Source organism: Anabas testudineus, chromosome 14, assembly GCF_900324465.2.
Source record: "Anabas testudineus chromosome 14, fAnaTes1.2, whole genome shotgun sequence".
Classification (NCBI taxonomy): domain Eukaryota; kingdom Metazoa; phylum Chordata; class Actinopteri; order Anabantiformes; family Anabantidae; genus Anabas; species Anabas testudineus.
This window is the reverse complement of record NC_046623.1, coordinates 6,939,579-6,957,279: the sequence shown is the minus strand read 5'-3', so window position 1 is coordinate 6,957,279 and position 17,701 is coordinate 6,939,579. Positions and strand designations below refer to the sequence as shown.

Genomic DNA, 17,701 nt, shown 5'->3' with positions numbered 1-17,701 from the left:
CCACAGTTTCTCAAACGCAAAAAGAAAATACCAGTGCTTTTGCACCTTAGTAGAGATCAGGGCAGCAAAATGTCTCACCATCTTCAAACACACACTGTAGACCCAACTCGACAAAAAGCATCTTTTAGTGCTTTACCTTCACTAAATAAAACATTTGTCTTGCCTCATCGAGTAGTAACCACTTACTACATATTTCATTTTCTTCTTTCTGAAGGAGTAGTTTTCGACAGACATCAGGAAAAGCTCAGAAATATATACTGTATCTTCCATTAAACAAAGTTTGAAAGATGGTGCAGAGTTTACAATGGCTTTTCTGGTTACGGTACATAACTACAGCTGCATGTAGGGTATTGTTTGCTGAAAGTGGCAGGCCACAGTGAGAAGTCTAAAATACACCTTGTCATCAGCTGTGGTCTGTCATGGAGAGGGAAGTCAGCATGCTGTCATTTTGTCTGTTGAGCATCAGGAGTAGGGTGAAAGTGCCCTCTGTCAGGGATGGAAAATGTCTTCCACATTGTCACGGCACTCTGTGTACATTGCTGACAATCTACAAACAAGCCTCGTGCCACACGCAAAAGACACAACAAGGTTTCTTTTAGAGAAATATTGAACCAAACTACTGAAGGTGTTCAAGTATCAAAATGGAATTTGATCTGAATTATGTCTATGTGTTTTTTAAATGTATTATCTTTGGTTTTAAATGCCAATTTAGTTGGCAGGCCACCACCCCTGATCCCCTCCTACTGGGTCATTGTAGACAAACGATACAGTATGGTGCTCTATGGGAACTGTAGGTGGAGTCAAAGCACAAAGAATCCACACTTACATGCTACATCAGTGTGCTGCCATTTAAATTGTGAGATAGAGATCCACCCATTATACAAAGATGAAGGAAGGTCAATCCTAAACAATCTATGTCGCCTGTGCCTGTACAGACACAGGAGACCACTGAATGTACAGTATGAATCCATGTAGCGTGTTAGCATCATCATCTGTAGACCTTTTTGACTTTGTGCAGAAGCCACAATTCACAAAACAAAGAGCTGAACTAGTTGTAGCATCACAATGCATTAGTGAAGCTAGAACAGTTAATGCATGGAACAGGACACAGGTGATTTAGGTGACAACCTACAGCCACTTTATGGGTTCACTAAATTCACATTCGATATTATGGTACAAATATTCTCTTTGGCAGGCAGATTGTGCCATATACTAAGGAAGCTGGGAGATTTCACTGAGTGTTATTTTCTTTTAACTGCCTCATGGGTGTTTAAGTACTCTAAAACAGGCCCATGATGTCACTGTTTACCACTCTAACCCTCCATCTTCTCCCCTCCCATCACTCTCTGCTCATAATCATTTACTTGTCTGCCTTCCTTTTGCAGCTGTCAGAATTAAACTGTACATGATGGTTGCCATCACGTCTCTTGCTTCCTGGCTGCTGCTAACCCCAAATCAACATCCCTGCTTCTTGGTGATGTTCATTGCAATTGTTGGGAAAATTGTTTGTTTTGAAAATGGAAAATCAAATAGCTCGGTGTGAAAGAAGGAGCATCTGATTGGCTTCCAGTGTTCCCTATGTTGATTTGAATTAAGTTCAAATGAGGGCACGCAGGTTAATTTGTTTGTCTGTATGTGTGTCTAATGCTGGTAGTATGCATACGCCGTAGTCAATTGTACTGTAGCTGCCTGTGTGCATTTTAAGCTATCACAGCACACGGCATTAAACAGCATCTTTTTGGACTTCATATCTGTGAGCGACTGCACAGACCTGACAACATCTGAGTTATAATTAAAACAGATTTTCTCCAACAAGCGTTTAATAGTGTGTCTGATTAGGAAAGCCAGACTTCCCTAAAGCCTGGAGGCTGTGTGTTCAATCAGGGGAGCTTTTATTGACAGCTATTGAATGATCTACAGTTGTAAGGAGAGAAAACGCAGGATGTCTAAATGAAGTCGACAAGAAAATCAATGTGTTTAAGACAGACAGAAACTTGCATCCTGCTTTTAGCACAAATCACTTGCGAGTTATTTTCCTGCACAGTATGTGAGTAAAGTATACGTACATTATATATACTAGTAAAGAGTTTAAATCTTTCTGTCTGAAATTTTAAACTTGTGTTTATTCATATGAGTGCAACAACATCATAAGCTGAACTCTCTATTGCACTGACATCATCAATTATTAGAGAGGCAACCAAAATAGGGACTTTGGCCCTAAAATGATCAGATCAAAGCAGATAGATATGTAAGTATATAGCAGAATAGTGCTAGAAAAGAAAAAAAGATTAGCTTTTGTGTAAATTGACTACTGCTGTTACCTTAGCTTTCCATTCACTTACTATTTTATTCTATTCTAGTAGTTGCCAAAGATCATTTATGCACATTCTTTTAAAACCATACTATCCACCAAATTGTCAGAGGCAAGCATATTTCAAGAACAAGTCCTCAAATTGCTTTAACCTACTTTTAGACTTGTGCATCTTATTTATCTAAAAGCCACAGCATGCATAACTGTATCTCTTTAAGCACTGCCTAGAGTGCAGGTGTTGTAAGATGACTCCATTTGATTAAAGTTTTCTTCCAGGAGCGTGTGTGAGAAGATGTTATACAGTACATTGAACTGAGCTACATAAGAATGAATAAATCAAATTATAATTACAATTAATCAGATTTTGCTTTGATCCCATTAGGTCTTTTTAAGTACCCATTTAAAAGAATGTGCGTCATTGTTTGGAAACCACAGGTGTAAGAGGGGTCCTATTGGCTGAGGAGTATCATGTTGTTATGTTATTCTAATACATGGGTTGTATGGTTGAAGCTAAGAGTGCACATTACCTCTTAAAGCAAATTAAAATTAGAGAAGAACCGTGTATATTTACAGAGATTAGTTAAAAACTCTATTTTATGTGTGAAAAATGTTGCATGGTGTGCATGGGGGCTCAGAGTACTAAGTCTATGGGAAGAAGCAGAGCAGGAGAAGTTGGAGAGAGCAGCAGCCACACAGAACATGGACAGAGCGTTTACCTGGCCCTGTGCTCTGTGGGTACGCCAAGTAGCCGCCTCTTCCACGGGCCCCCCTACCTGAGCCACGCGCTGCTGCTACTGCCGCCGCCGCCACCGGTCCGTACGCTGTAGCTGGGAAGCCTGCAGGCACATACACACACATACACACACGTACATCACTTCTTGTGCATGGATGAGTACGTCCCAGAGCTACAGGAGAGTGTTGAAAGCAGCGCTGAGCTACAGGATAAAACTATAGCTGTCAGAGAAGGAGGGCTCATGTCGGGGCGACATCTATCAGCAGACTCTTACAGAACCCACTGTGATATTCAAAACCCTGCAGACCCACTGATCCACACAGACACAGAAAGAGAGCCCTGAGCAACTCCCTGAATATCAGAGGAAAAACTACAGATGTTTAAAAAAAACTTTGAAGTGCACCTTCAAAGTACATGTCATGATCAAGACTTGCAGGAAACATTCACATTAAGTCATTTAATGTCTCTTAATTGAATTTAGTTTTCAGATATGCAAAAGACGCACAAAATACACATAAAATCCCACAAAATACACATACATTCAGATTTATGTAATGAGCTATTAGAAACCCTAATAATTATCACATTTCCCTTTTCGTGATCGCAGTTGCTTTAAAAAAAAAAAATCCATGACGTACTGTTTGCAGAGTTACTTTAGAGATGACAATGATAGAAAACACTGACTTACTGTACATGTAATGATATATACTGTGATGATGTACTTTAAGCACTATTATAGTACATATTAATGTCCTCCAGCTTATTTTTAAATATTAGATTTCTGTCAGACTGAAAAAGGAGCACATTTGTATTCACCTACAGTATAATACTCTGAGTAAACTGACTTTGGTTGTGTTTGCAATTCATCAAGTCCCTGATTATATTAGTAAAAGACTTTGGCTCTGAGGGGTGTTTATGTCACATACTTTGGATGAAAGATTATAACCACTTCTGAGCAGCAGAGACAGAGGCATAATAGCCCTACCTCTGGGGACCATCCTTGCATTTTATTCGGGAGTGCTCCCAATTTCTGCAAGTTTCTATGGAATCACAATAATCCACTGCAATGCAAGAGGCAAACTATTCCACATTTCTTCTTTGGCTAGTCAGGTGGAAGACAGTAGAAACAAAAAAACATTTTCACACAATCAGATGGAGACATCTGTTGGATGATTTGTCACTCAGCAGGGATTTCAATCTGTCAGCTTATATGAACACTAAACAAGCCTCTTCTGTACGCTTCTTTCTATGTAAACATTTATATTCCTCCAACACAGAGATTTGCTTTAAGCTTCAAGCTCTAAAGGTATGTCTGTATACAGTACACAGTCATAAATCTGTTCAAATTGTCAGTTTATGGCCCACTAGTAAAAAAAAAATCTTAATAAATGCAAATATGAAGTCGCTTCTTAAGAATCTGATTGTTACAACAAGTATCAGCCTAATAATCAGCCTATAATTAAGCCAACGCCGTATCTGTGAATTGTAATTACATTGTTGGCCTTAATGAACACAGTAGCTAGAGGTGGCTGAGAGAGGCTAGTCCATGCCCAGGGCTTGGGCTCTTCTCTCAGCACAGGAATGGCATGTCATTAGCAGTGGTGATGAGATTCCTCACTCTGGGCTCAACACTGTCTATGCCTAATCAGCCTCCTAAAATTATCTCCACAGGAAATGCTTTTCTCACTAGCAAAAAATGATCTCAAAATTCCCTCAACTGGAGCTTTTCTTACAGTTTTTTTTTCTTTTTTGCTGAATGTGTGTGTTATGTGTGTGTTTCTCCTACATTTTGCCCATATTCTGGAGACTGTGGTTTAGACATTACAAAATGGCACAGGACACCACAGAGGATTATTTCTTGAATGTTGTGGAGGTAAGAGGAGCACCAGCAGGTGACCTATTTTTTACGGAGCCAGCCTTGCACTGCTCCTCCATGAGGAGGGGCTCACACAAAAGACTGATGAAAGGGCGGGAGAGACGGAGGGAGGGCGAGGAGGAGGGGGAGGAGGTGAGAGGGCAGGGTCAGATGAGCTGGATCCAAAGAGAAAAACACATAGCTTTTCATCAGGCGGCCGAGAAGGAGGTAATTCACAACTCTGTCGACACAATATGACCATGGATGTTGGGTGTGAGGTGCAGTCATGCTGCGACTGGCAGGCAGGTGAAGAAGAGAAAGAAATACCACTCACTTTTCCCCCCCAACTATTTAACAGCTCAAAAGAGAAAGAGGGACTAAGGCTGTGTGGGGAGTGGAGAAAAAATATATAAAAAAAGACAACAAAAAGAGAGCTATCATCCACGTTTATGCTGCTGCAGCAGCAGCACACCGGGATCTGATTCCAACAGTTCAAATAATTTTCTCCACCTCTTTTCCCAAAAACACAAATCAAGTGTGATACTACACTAATAATGGCCGCACACCCCTGCTTTTCCACTTCCAGTCCAAGTGGTTTCTGTGCAGAACAGTGTTTCATGCAGCACTCTCCACCTCTTTTCCCCTCCTTTCCTAAGGTCTGAATCCATCTTCCCCTCCCTGCCATTGTCATGACACCCCCAATAGACCCACTGTCTTGGAAGTTAGTTGCGGGCAAAGTTGTGGTGAGAGATTAACTTTGCAGGATTAGGTAGGTTAATTAATAGATGGCTGCTGCTCATTGTTTTGTGCTCACGCTGTAAGAAGCCCCCCAAGAGAAGCGCTGCAGCATTAAATCAATTTCATGGCCCTTTTATTACTGAGGAGATAAAGCCAATATTTAGCTTTCAATTCTTCACAATTATTGGGCCCCTGCTTTGCCACTTGAGTGGCTGCGCTTGGCTGGGGACAAGGACACATCTGTTTATGAGCTGTGGAGGCCCGGGGGCCTTGGTGTCCGGACTCCGGGGAACTGTCCTCAGCTTTCCTTCCTCAAACCCGCAGTGCAGAAAGTCAGCCTTCTTCAGGAGTGCATGCAGAAACTAAGACTGATTATATTTAAAGACTCAAATTTACATATTCCACAAATAACACTGCAGTTTGTGTTAAGGTAGAACCGTTGCAAATGTGAACCGTTCACTGACTTTGTCTTCCATTTCCTTATAGCTCACACAAACCTGTATTTTTCAATGCATCCAAATCCACTGGCAACACTACTGACCAATATTAAGATGCCACCCCAAGTACATATATCCTGATATTTAAAATGAATATTTGTCAGCTCTGTGGTGTAAAAGCACAACATTCATTTAGAGCACATAAAGCTCGATTTCATTTTAGTGCATTGCACATACTGGCACTTTGTATGGATAAAGTGGCATTGTCCCTTGGCACACACTGGTTCTTTTCCTACGTGTACCTGTATTTTGTCTCTGTGAACTTGACTGAACTGAAGCAGAAGGGGAGACATAGTAGGGGCAGTGTCACTAGTAATCAAACTGCACAGCACAATTTTTCCATCAAGGCTTCTTGGGATTTTTGTTAGTGCCACCTCTGTGCACGGACTCGGTCAAAAGCCTGGTTTTCTCCTTTATAAAACTGTCAGTCTTGTATCTTGTGCAAATAAACATTTCAAACCCAAAACACTGCATCTAATTTTTCTTGTGATGCTGCATACATATATATTACATTTCTGCGTACCTTTTTCTGGCATATTGCCTTTCCATGTCGCAGACTCACATGCTGATCTTATTACTCAGAAAACCTCACAATGAAAAGTTGTTGCATTATGCATCAATAAGGTCCTATTTATGTCCTACTAGTCTGACAACAGCTTGACTGATGTTAATATAATCTGTACTGTTCTTTGGCCCAAAACTGCCAGCAGCAGCTCTCTCGTCATTGACAGATGAGCTCCATCATTCATAGAGCACTCCACTCATTTCTGCGATCAGAAGAAATGAGTCGAGTGCACAGGAGGAGCCAAGGGACAGTTGATACAATACTTCTATGGAAGCCATATGGATCAAATAATTTATATCTCTAAATGTTTTTGAAAACTAAAAGACAATAGGCGTAAACAGTGAAAATAAATATAAATGAATAAATGCATAATAATAAAATAATAGCAATAATAATATACATAGAAATGTTGAGCTGTAGTTTGTTGACTATGGGTTACCTATGCTGTTGACTAAGCGTTTGTTTTTTACATAGCGACTTAAAAAATGTTTTGGGAAAGCGTGCGCTGGACGAGCCTTTCAGCCTGCAACTACACTCAGTTTTGGGGGCAGACAGAGGCAGAGAGACAGATGAACAGAGTAGAAGAGCAAGACAAGGAGAACAAAGGACAAGCAGAATGAAAAATTGAGAGAGAAATAAAGCCAAGACAGATGTCCAACCCATTCTCATGAAACTGTGGAAGGTGTTTTGTACCAAGAAAAATATGATAATGAATTAAATAATAGCCACACCAACAAAAAAGTGCTATTCGCTCATCGCTATATCAATTTATGCATTTGTTTTGTTTAACCAAATAAATGGCAGAAAAAAAAAAAAATCTAATCCCTTGCATTAGAGACGTACTGTTGTGTTAAAATACTATAAGAAACATATTTTATTAATAATTTGTATTTTGCCATCAAATGTAAATAACTTAAAATGATTACATTAAGTTATATACATGTATGGTCACATTATCTATATATCACAATAAAAAAAAACTTCAAACTTGTAGTATGTGCAGCATATTAAAAACTACATATCTTAAACTGTCATAAGCTATATTTAACTATAGCTTTACTATAATTAAATTCTTTTATCAGTTATTTGATTTCACTGTAAACTGAATTTGAAAAGAAGCAAATTATTCATAGAAGTTTAATCACATTACAGCTTTGCTTATATAGGAGGACACAAGGTGTCTGTTTTTTAGTCAGTTACAGTCAGCATCTCACAGTAAGAAGGACAGACCAGCGGAAATAAGTCATAGTAGAGGCAATGAAGCACACTGCCACCTCCTCACAGGAGGAGGGAGGCATTTTGTCAGAAGAAAACTGACTCCACTTCACATTTTGCTTCATCGGTAGCCTTTCATAATATATAGACACACATGTAGAGACAAATAAAGAAAACAAAAGGAAAAAAAATATCAGTTACAAAAGAGATAGCCACGTAGCAGGACATCTTTTCATCTCCAGACTGACAAGTGTCCCATTGTTGTCATCCTTCAGTGCTACTTTGTTGTTGAAAGCATCTCTGGGTTGTTGTTATCAAAGGCATAAATCACAGAGCTGGAGAGTGCCAGGTGGCTTTCATATGAACTGCTGCACACATGCTCATGTCTCACCTCTCCTCTGATCAGCAGAGACCTACAGCACACACAGCGATTCCCCTTCACATAAAATACAGAGACTGGTGTTTGGGAAGGCGCCAGAGAGGGAGAGAGAGAGAGAAAGAGCTTTTTACATGCGCACCAATAATTCAATTATAACAAGACCTAATGCAATACGCATATTATTGCAACTCTCATGTAAACATCTTAACCGGGTTATCTTACTCACATTAAGGTCCTAATCAGAATAACCATAACTTGATTAACAGAGCTGGGTTTCTTGTCAATCATTTGAATTAATCTTGCTGCGTGTATGCCTGCTTTCTTACAGTGTTTGAATTCTGTGCACACACTACAAAGGTCATACACAGAGCAGGATGCCAAGCAGTGTGTTTGAAAGAAAATAGCTAGGGGAGAGATGGTTGATAGTTTCGAATAAAACTGCACTAAATTTCAAGAGGCAAATGGCAAATGCTGTCAGAGCATTACATGCACAATTGCTTTGACAAGAACTCGTGCCATGTGATACTGGGATATTACAATATGAGATCCCAGCATCATAGATTACAGCTTTTGAAAAATTGATTGACATGTCACTACTGTTATGCTCATATGATATTTCCACAACAGCTGACCTAATGACCTCACTGTTCCTTGTCTTACCAAAGGCTAGCCAAGATGTACTAGAATACAGCGTTTAACGACGTTAAAATACAAGCTACTTGTTGCCAAAGGTAAAGGTTTCTGTATGTAATGAAACCATTTGGCACGCTGATCCTTTGCGGTTAAGACTTGTGGCTTCTGATTGAGGAGAGAAAAAGTCAATTACAGAAGTGAAGTGAGCCCAGAGTTCAGCAAAGCCCAGCTTTATCTTAGTAATTCCACACATTTCTTATACCTTTGAACACTATGATCAGGCCAGGAAGGACGATTAGACGAAATTTCTACTGGGCAACCATTCAGAAGCCCAGAGAACCAAATTCCACCATGCTGCAGGAATAATGCTCTCACACTTTACGAGACATAAACAAATGCTAAAGTTGGATGGAAATTTAGAATTTAAAGTATATTATTATTATTATTCATACATTTCCACATATACATCCATCTGCCTGCCTGGTAAGGAGAGCAATGTTATGTACAGCCACAATACCTCAAATATCACAGTTGAGGCTTGAGAAAAGACCAATAGTGACTAAGTGATTTGCTTACGGACGCTGAACTGACATCTCAATATTTAGATATTTAGTAAATTGTCTGTTAAGTCTGGCATAATGATAAGATTTTATTATCTACAGTATTTCTGTATGCTACAACGAACCATATACGCCTTTATCACAAGTCAATCAATCATAAATTATAACTAATAAAAAAACCTCTATATGTTTGTGTTATTCACAATAGATTCACATTTGAAACACTTCTAGTCTCCAAAACGGCAAACCCTAAATACACACCATTCAGCTGTGACTGTGATATTGTGATGTGGTGTAGTGAGCTAAGGAAAAGCTCACTGTCTACTACTTCAGTTCTCAATGACAAGAGCGCCATTTCTTTGTAGCTGAAGTGCATGGCAGCCTAGCATCAAAGAGTACAAACTAGGGTCTTTATTGAAGTGTAGCCACACTTTTGACCTCCTCTTTGTACTCCTTCCAACGCATTTCTGTAAAAATGAAAATGTATCCTATGCTGCAGAACTGATCTATACACTCTGCTTCCACACAGACCTTGATATAACTCTTGTCACTCATGCACAAGCAGTAAAGAAGGTTGAATGGAGAGCAAAACGATTTGGCATGACAAAAAAGCATTTCGAAAAGAGAAGTCAATCTACCACAAGCAAAAACATTTAAATCAATTTGGCTGTGAAAACAGTGACACTGGTTTGTAATAGAGACAGGGTCTTGGTGAACCGCCTTAATACCAAAGCACTCTATGAGGGTGACTTAAATAGAGAAGAGACAGACAGGGAGGACACAGATGTCTGACCTTGCAGTGGTGCTTATGTAATGGTCTGCTTCAGTGCATTTAACTGCAGTGCTCCTTTCCAACCTGGGATCAGTAAAGGCAACATGTCTCTGCAGAGCAATCTCCTCTGACATCCGCTCTGACGCTCATGAGACTATGAAAAGGTCCTGTGAGCTCTGAGTGAATCAGTTGTTATGGCCCTGCCTGTGTAGTCCCCGTGGAGCCAATCATACTAATTAAAGTAGACTACTTAAGCCTCCTCTCATTAGTGTCCAAGTAAACAGCCTTAATTTTGTATGCATTTTAATGCCCATCTCCCAGTTCTGAGGGTGGTAGTGGAGGGGACAGCTGAATGATGAAGGAGGGTAATTTCAGGTTTTCTCAAATGAAAGTGAATGCATTAAGTGCCATTTCATCATTCAAGTTAAATATGTGTTTGTGGATTTGCACTGATCAGAGAGCTTCCAGCACTAAGTTGAACTTGCTTTTGATTGACTTGATAATTAATTTACACTAAAAATAAAATAAAACATATTAATGTTAGTAATAATAGTAATTACAGGAAGAAGAATCTTTGTAGACACTTTTTCATTAACATGATTTTAGCCTAGTACAGACTTCACTATATTTTAGGCAGCAGCATGCACTGCAGTTACACAATCTAGCACTGCTCTAGATACAAAGGGCAAGTATGGTAAAATGTGTCATGACCCAAAAATAGCACTGCAACATTGGCTTCCACTTGATTACTGGGTGTTATCAATGTTTCCACATAGAGGGGCAGTATGTAGAAGGCTGTGTGCTGAGATTATATGCATGCATGCGATACTCAATAACCAACAATGACAAAGCAAAGATATGTTTTTTGAAATACCTGCAAATGTTTTAAACATTCACAACTGAAATCACTTACAAAATGATTCAGACCCTTTGCTGCAGCAATCTAAAGTTTGGTCCGGTGCATCATGTTTGCTTTAACTGTAGATCTCCATAATAAAAGTGATGAGAAGTGAACTAAGCAGAACTGCAGAAGTCCTCTGCAGCGATAGGAGATCCTGTCAAAAGAATGACCATCTCAGCAGCACTTCATCAATTAGGACTTTATGGTCGAGTGGCTACTTCAAAGTTACTTTGAGTTGAAGACATACGACAGCCTGCTTTGAGTTTGCCAAACAGCATTTTAAAGGACTGCTTTGAGTTTGCCAGTTGGACGAGACAAACACTGAATTCTTTTCTCTGTGAACTAAAGTCACTACTCACCACCTGGCTAATATCGGCCCTACAGGGAAGCGTGGTGATGGCGGCTTCATGGAGTGGGTTTTCTCAGTGGAAGGGACATGGAGCCTGGTCAGAATTGAGGCTACAGTGTGACGTTATCACAAAGCATACAGCCACAACAATGCTTCAGGACAGGTTTCTGACCTGAAGATGGCAGTTTATAGATGCTTTCAATCCAAGCTGACGGAGCATGACTTAATATGCCATAACAAATTAGATAAACTTTTCAAATGCAAGTGTACAAAACAAGACAAAGAAGAACTGAAGTGATAATTGCTACCAAAGGGGATTCTACAAAGTACTGAATTAAGGTTTCTGAATAAGGTGGTAAACGAGAGATTACACCTTTAATTTCAATATAATAATAATCACAGAAATTTCATTAAAAAAACTTTACTTTGTCACTAAGGGTTATTGAGAGCTTACTGACGGTCAAAGTAGAAATTTGATTCATTTGCACTTAAGAAACCCTGATGCTGATGCTAATCTTTGGAGAGTGGGGAAACTAATAAGTTGTTGTTTTTCTCTTTTTGCACCCGATAAAATACAAGAAATTTATAATGAGACACAAATATGCTGAATTGAGCATCTAATGAATTATGAAATTATGAAAATATAATATGCAGATTCGTCTGCAGACATTTTTTTTTAGTTATTGGTCGGCACAAGCACAGACGTCGCCTGGGTAGGCTGTCACTACTGATGGAATAGATACTTTCTGCCGTCTCTCTTTCTCTGTTGTGTGTGGTCAAAAGTGCTCCTTGTGTCCATTAGCTGTAGTTGTTTCTCCATTTAAAGAGCTGGGACAGTACAGGACCACCAGAGGTTTAAACACTGGACAGACAGTTAGAGGAATATCAGAAATATTTAGCTGAATTTGACAAAATGTGTAATGAACTAGAATCATGGACTATCCCTTTAAATCTAGAACACAGTGTATTGTGCAAAAAGTACAGTTGTCTGAATACTTTCTGAAACCACTGTTTATGTTTGCATGTGTTTTGCACTAGAGAGAGAGAGGATGAGAGCAACTGGAGAGCTATTACCACAGTCTGCGGGAGGGAAGGATGAAGAGATAGTGGAAAAGGAGGGGGGCAGATGGGTACAGACATAGTAAGTACCCGACTGTCCCTGGAGCTTCTGAACAGTGGGTGGCATCAAAACAACAGGCAGCAGACACAGAGCATGTCTTGCAGACACACATATTATACTCCTCTGCTTACTTCCACGTATGCTCCTTTTCTGTCCTCCTGCTGGTCTCCAGCAGTGTCCAAAGGTGGCAGACATGTACGAGGCAGAGCAGCTCAAGTTTCATTTCTAGACCAGCAGCTCAACAGTCAAGACATAATGAGCTTTAGTGTTGCCACTCTGCCTCTTACAGCAGCTCATCTTCCCCACCACAGGAACCTAGACTGTGGGTCTCCATGGCAGACTGTTTGCCTGCTTCAGTGTGTGAGGATGTGCCTGCTGTCCTAGGGTGAGTTAAGACCTGGGCAAATGAGGTGAGCCTCTACTTCCACTTTCAGGAAATAGCCACCCTTTCAGTTTTGCCTGTGTCAGAGTGCAGTAGCTGGTTTGGCAGAGACTGGTGTTGACACACCTGAGGAGGCACATGTGCATGCGCATGTGCATGTGACTGGACACTCTGCATCTACAAATAAGTAGAAGTAAAACTGGAGTACTGCTGCACCTGTTGAATACAAGCACATACATAAACCGGATTTGCAGGTAGTTAATGGACAACAAAGTTAATGTGGAAGCAGTCTAGCTCTATGACTGCACACACAGAAGTAGACAGGACATGACATACAGTGCTGCACACTGACGTCAGAGCAGCAAACTCACTGCTGTCACTGGGAACAGAGTCATGGCCTGGGGAGCTCAGAGTGAGAGAGTGTGTGTGTGTGCGTGTGTGTGTGTGTGTGTGTATGTGTGCAGTTAACATAGCTGTGGAGACAATGAGTCAGAGAGGAAATCAGAGAGAGGCCCCTGGTAAAGTCACTGCACCTCTTGTGCCTTCGTAGGTAGCCTTGAAGAGTCTTTCATTGTGTCAGTTTTATGCCTGTGTGTGTTTGAGGGTCCAAGTGTGTGAGACAAAGATGTGTCGTGGTTGGTTGTTCAAGCATATGAGATCACAACTGTCCTCGTCAGACCCTATTTTAAGGCTGGCGACTCATGGAGTGCCCCTGCCTCCACAGACCTATTGGGCTAATGATCAGCCTTGGCAATTAAAGCCAATCTGTGAGTCAGTGTGGCATCAGGAGGGCCATCTGCTTTCAGCCCTGTAGCACTCACTCTGGCCTGTGGGACCACTTGCTGGGGTCACAGCTCATCCAGCTTGTAGAGAGATGGTCGCAGGATCTAAGGATCAATCTACTGTGTAACTCTAGTTCAATAGAAACCTGTTCTACCAGTAGCATTGCTGTGTGCGCCACAGTCTCATTCTATGTCTCATGGGTGCAGTAAAAACACAAACAGTGGGATCTGTCTTTTGCAGGACAATGTTGCAGGCATCCATGACACAAGCAAGCTCCCCATTAGCCTCAGGCCAGTGATTTTTTCCACCTGCTCCTGTACTGCAGCCAAGAAGCGACAGAGGAAAAATTAGATATGTGAATACTTACGAGAGTTTTAGATCTGCTGATGATGATTGTGCTTGGTGTACCAAACTACATCTTCATCTGCACAAGAAGCAATGATGTAGCAAGAAAAGTTTCTTTGGACAGAAAGTTTGAAAAGACTCTTCTGTGCTTTGTAGGGTGGGTTTTAACTCTGAAAAGGAGCTACAGGAAATGATTATTTAGTTTTAACGTGTACTTCTCACTATTTGGGTTCACATGTTTCTTGTTACTTACAATTTCTGTTTTTCTTTTTTCTTTTAGTATGTTTAAAATCAAGCAAGAAAGTAATCATTGCTTAGCTGACGTAGGCAGAACTTTATTTTCTCTAACAAAATATCTTCCCTACCTTCTCTGTCATGTGCCACCAAAACTCCAGAATCGAATTTTAATTTACAGGTTTAAAGTGTAAAGCGTCAGAACATTTCCATCTCCCAACAGCAGACAGTTGTTGCTAAACTCTTGGAGGCTAACTGTTGCCAATGCCCTGGTGTGACCTCTGGGGCACTTATCATATGTTTGGCTGGCTTTGCTCAGTTTATAGGGGCATGAAGCCCCAGGAGCAGCACTATTATGCCAATTGCACAGGTCAGCAGCTCTGTTTCTATATATACCTCCTGCTGGGAAGACAGCTGTTCCTTGTGTTTTTGTATTCTTTGCCTACAGGAGAAGTGGGGTCAAAAGGTCAACAGCCTTCTTTGACTGTTATTTACAGCTGTATGGAGAAACATTAGCGTCTCTTTTATGGACTGAGTCTGACACCCACCTTGCTTCTGACTTTTATTTATATGTTCAAATACTCACTTGTGTCATTGTGGCATATGCCTCTGAATCACATCTTTATTTTTACCTTGCATTACAGCCACATGTAATACACTTTCAGAGAGTAAGGGCTAAGAAACTTGAACTTGTTCAAAACCCCTGGTCTTCTGTGTATGGGACAGTCTCTTAACCAACTAAACCACCTTGGAGAGAGGCTGTGGAAATAAGAACCTCCTGCCGGATTCTGGTTATATCCTCACGGAAAGCGAAATCTCCGCGGTGATTTAAGGCTTTCTGTCACTTAGGTCTGATGAAACATGCTGTTGTGTCTCAGGCATGGTTGGTTGGTTGAGTTGGAGCTACAGAGGGAGGGAGACATCATGCTGTCCCACAAGTCACATCTGACAGAGAAACGGATCTCACACAGACAAAGCTTGAGACAAAAAGAATAAATGTAAAAACCAATCCACCGAGTACAACAAACCATTCCAAACACTAGTTATTATAAGTTCTGAGAACGAAACTAAAGATGCAATATTTTAGTGTTAAGGTAACTGGTAACTGAAAATTACCAACCCCTCTGTCCTCACTCCACCCTTGCTGCACTTACCGCTGCCCTCTTCTGTCCTTAATCATCCTTTCCCTCCGTTCTTTTACTACTTAAGAGGCTGACTCACTGGACCTGAATTGCTGTTTGTCTGTGATGACATCTGGAGTAGCTGGATGACTGAGTGTTATGCCTTTCTCTCACTCAGTCTGTGTCTCTCCCCTGATGGGACCACACTAACATCTTCATCCCTGGTTTTTCAGTGCAGCATAATGACCTCCTAGTAGCAGCCCTAATGGAGCCATAATGGTCATTTATGCCAGGGGAGGCTCTGAGGGCACGGCTGTGGAGGCAGAGAGTCGCAGAAGAGGACGGCAGAGAGGAAAGAAGCTCCCGGTTAAGACCCTTCAAACGTAGCTTCTGAATCTCAGGCTTTGTTTGAACACGCCTTTTCTATGTGCGTTCAACTGTGCATTCATGTGCGTGTAATGAAAGGAACTGATACAAGACTGGTTAACAATAGAAAGTACAATATGAATGTACGAGGGGCGTATCCCTGCTTTTGATGTTCACTTCTTCAGCTTATTCACAGGCATTATGCACACAAGCATACGCCATTTTCTTTTTTAAATTACATTTTCCTAATATAGACAAGCTCCTTATTCATGCATACATCATGCACACAATAGAGTATACTGCCATTATTAAACCTCTTTATATTTCTTCTTCTATATCTGCTGCTGCCATTGTCACATAATAAACTATACATAAACATCACAGCATAAGCTTAACTTGCACTTATCCCTAAAAATAATTTCTGTCAAGCCATTTGCATTTTAATGTTCACAGAAATAAAAATCTAATGAGTATTTCACCGTGTACAGCCTTGCCCTAAGGTAATGTAAGATAAATAAGACAACACTTCGTTGTACAGCGAGGCTTTGATCAAATTTTATACTTCTTTGAATGTGGCTTTCAGTGCCTTCATCATACTAGGTCCTCCAGACTAGACACCTCTGATACCACTGCTTTGAATGTGGCACATCTTGGGATATTCCCCTAGGCACTGCTGGGCACAGCTAATGCTAATTAGAATGTTGCATAGAGTCGAGACTAATGTACAGCAATGTTCCTTATGCCTTGTTATCTTCAGCTTTCTCGGTTTGTTTGCAGCTGCATTTAGGGGTTTAAGTAAGAAAAATATAACATTTTATTAAATCAATTACAAATATACTGTATATATAAAATGTAAAGGAGTGAATTCCTCACTCATACCACCACAACATGAAGCAAAGATCTTTATTTTAACCAAACTTTCTTCTGTTGAAGGCATAAATATGCAGTGTTCAACCTTTTTCAACTACAGTATCCAGGGAATAGTGTGCTCTTTAATGTCTGATAGACTCAAAGTGAGCTCCTTTTGTACCTAATTTTGATTCAAAGACACTTTCAATTATAATGTCCTCTTTGTAGCCTGATAAATGTTAGTTCTAAAGTCGGATAATTTAAGTCAAGTTCTGCACTGGTGATGTATGCTGCATGTTCATACTTTGATTCTTGCACCAGCTGCCAAACAGTATTAGTTATTTTATCAATGGGTAGATACAGAGGAAATGCATGGTCATATATGCTACTGTTCAAAGGTTTGGGATCACTTGCAAATGCCTTTGTTTTCCAAAGAACAACACATTTTCATCCATTTCACAAACAAATACTGTAATATTAATTAGATAATCATCATTCTTCATCAGTCAGTCATCTTTATCACTCTCCTGGTATGGCTGTTAATTAAAGTTAATCACATCAGCACTTATTTGTTTACTTTTGCTATATTTACTATTCAGACTAATTTCATGTGTGTTGTTGTGTCCCTGGAAAACAATAAAATATCTAAGTGAACCCAAACTTTTGAGCAGTAGTGTATCTGATTAAAGAATTTTACTTTGTCTATTGCAAACAATTTAATGTCACATCATATAAGCAATAGGTTTGATTGTATGTGCAATAACTGTGACTGCAAATTCAATATTTGAAAATAAACTGGAGTTAAATGACTGACATGTCAACTACCAGCCTTAGCTCAGCTCAAGTGATACCTACGTTCACAGATATGCACCACTCCGACATCACTCCAAAGCTATCTGACAGCGTTATACGGTATAACTGTCAATGCTGTCATCTCGCTACGCCGGCATATTTATTATTGCATCTAGCTGATGATCCTAACAGGATGGCAGC

The 17,701-nt window shown here is 40.2% G+C and overlaps 1 protein-coding gene across 6 annotated transcripts in view; it reads right to left on the bottom strand.

The window, feature by feature from the left end:
• The window catches only part of LOC113170032 (RNA-binding protein Musashi homolog 2), a 197,017-nt gene that overhangs the window by 15,992 nt on the left and 163,324 nt on the right, over positions 1–17,701 (bottom strand). For 3 of the 6 annotated variants that reach the window (XM_026371891.1, XM_026371892.1, XM_026371894.1), the window contains exon 11: positions 3,028–3,147. The exons of 1 other annotated variant lie outside the window; for it this stretch is intronic. In XM_026371891.1, coding sequence (XP_026227676.1) covers positions 3,028–3,147 — 120 coding nt within the window. The remainder of the gene's footprint in view (positions 1–3,027; positions 3,148–17,701) is intronic. 2 more of the 6 variants (XM_026371893.1, XM_026371895.1) reach the window with 1 other exon arrangement.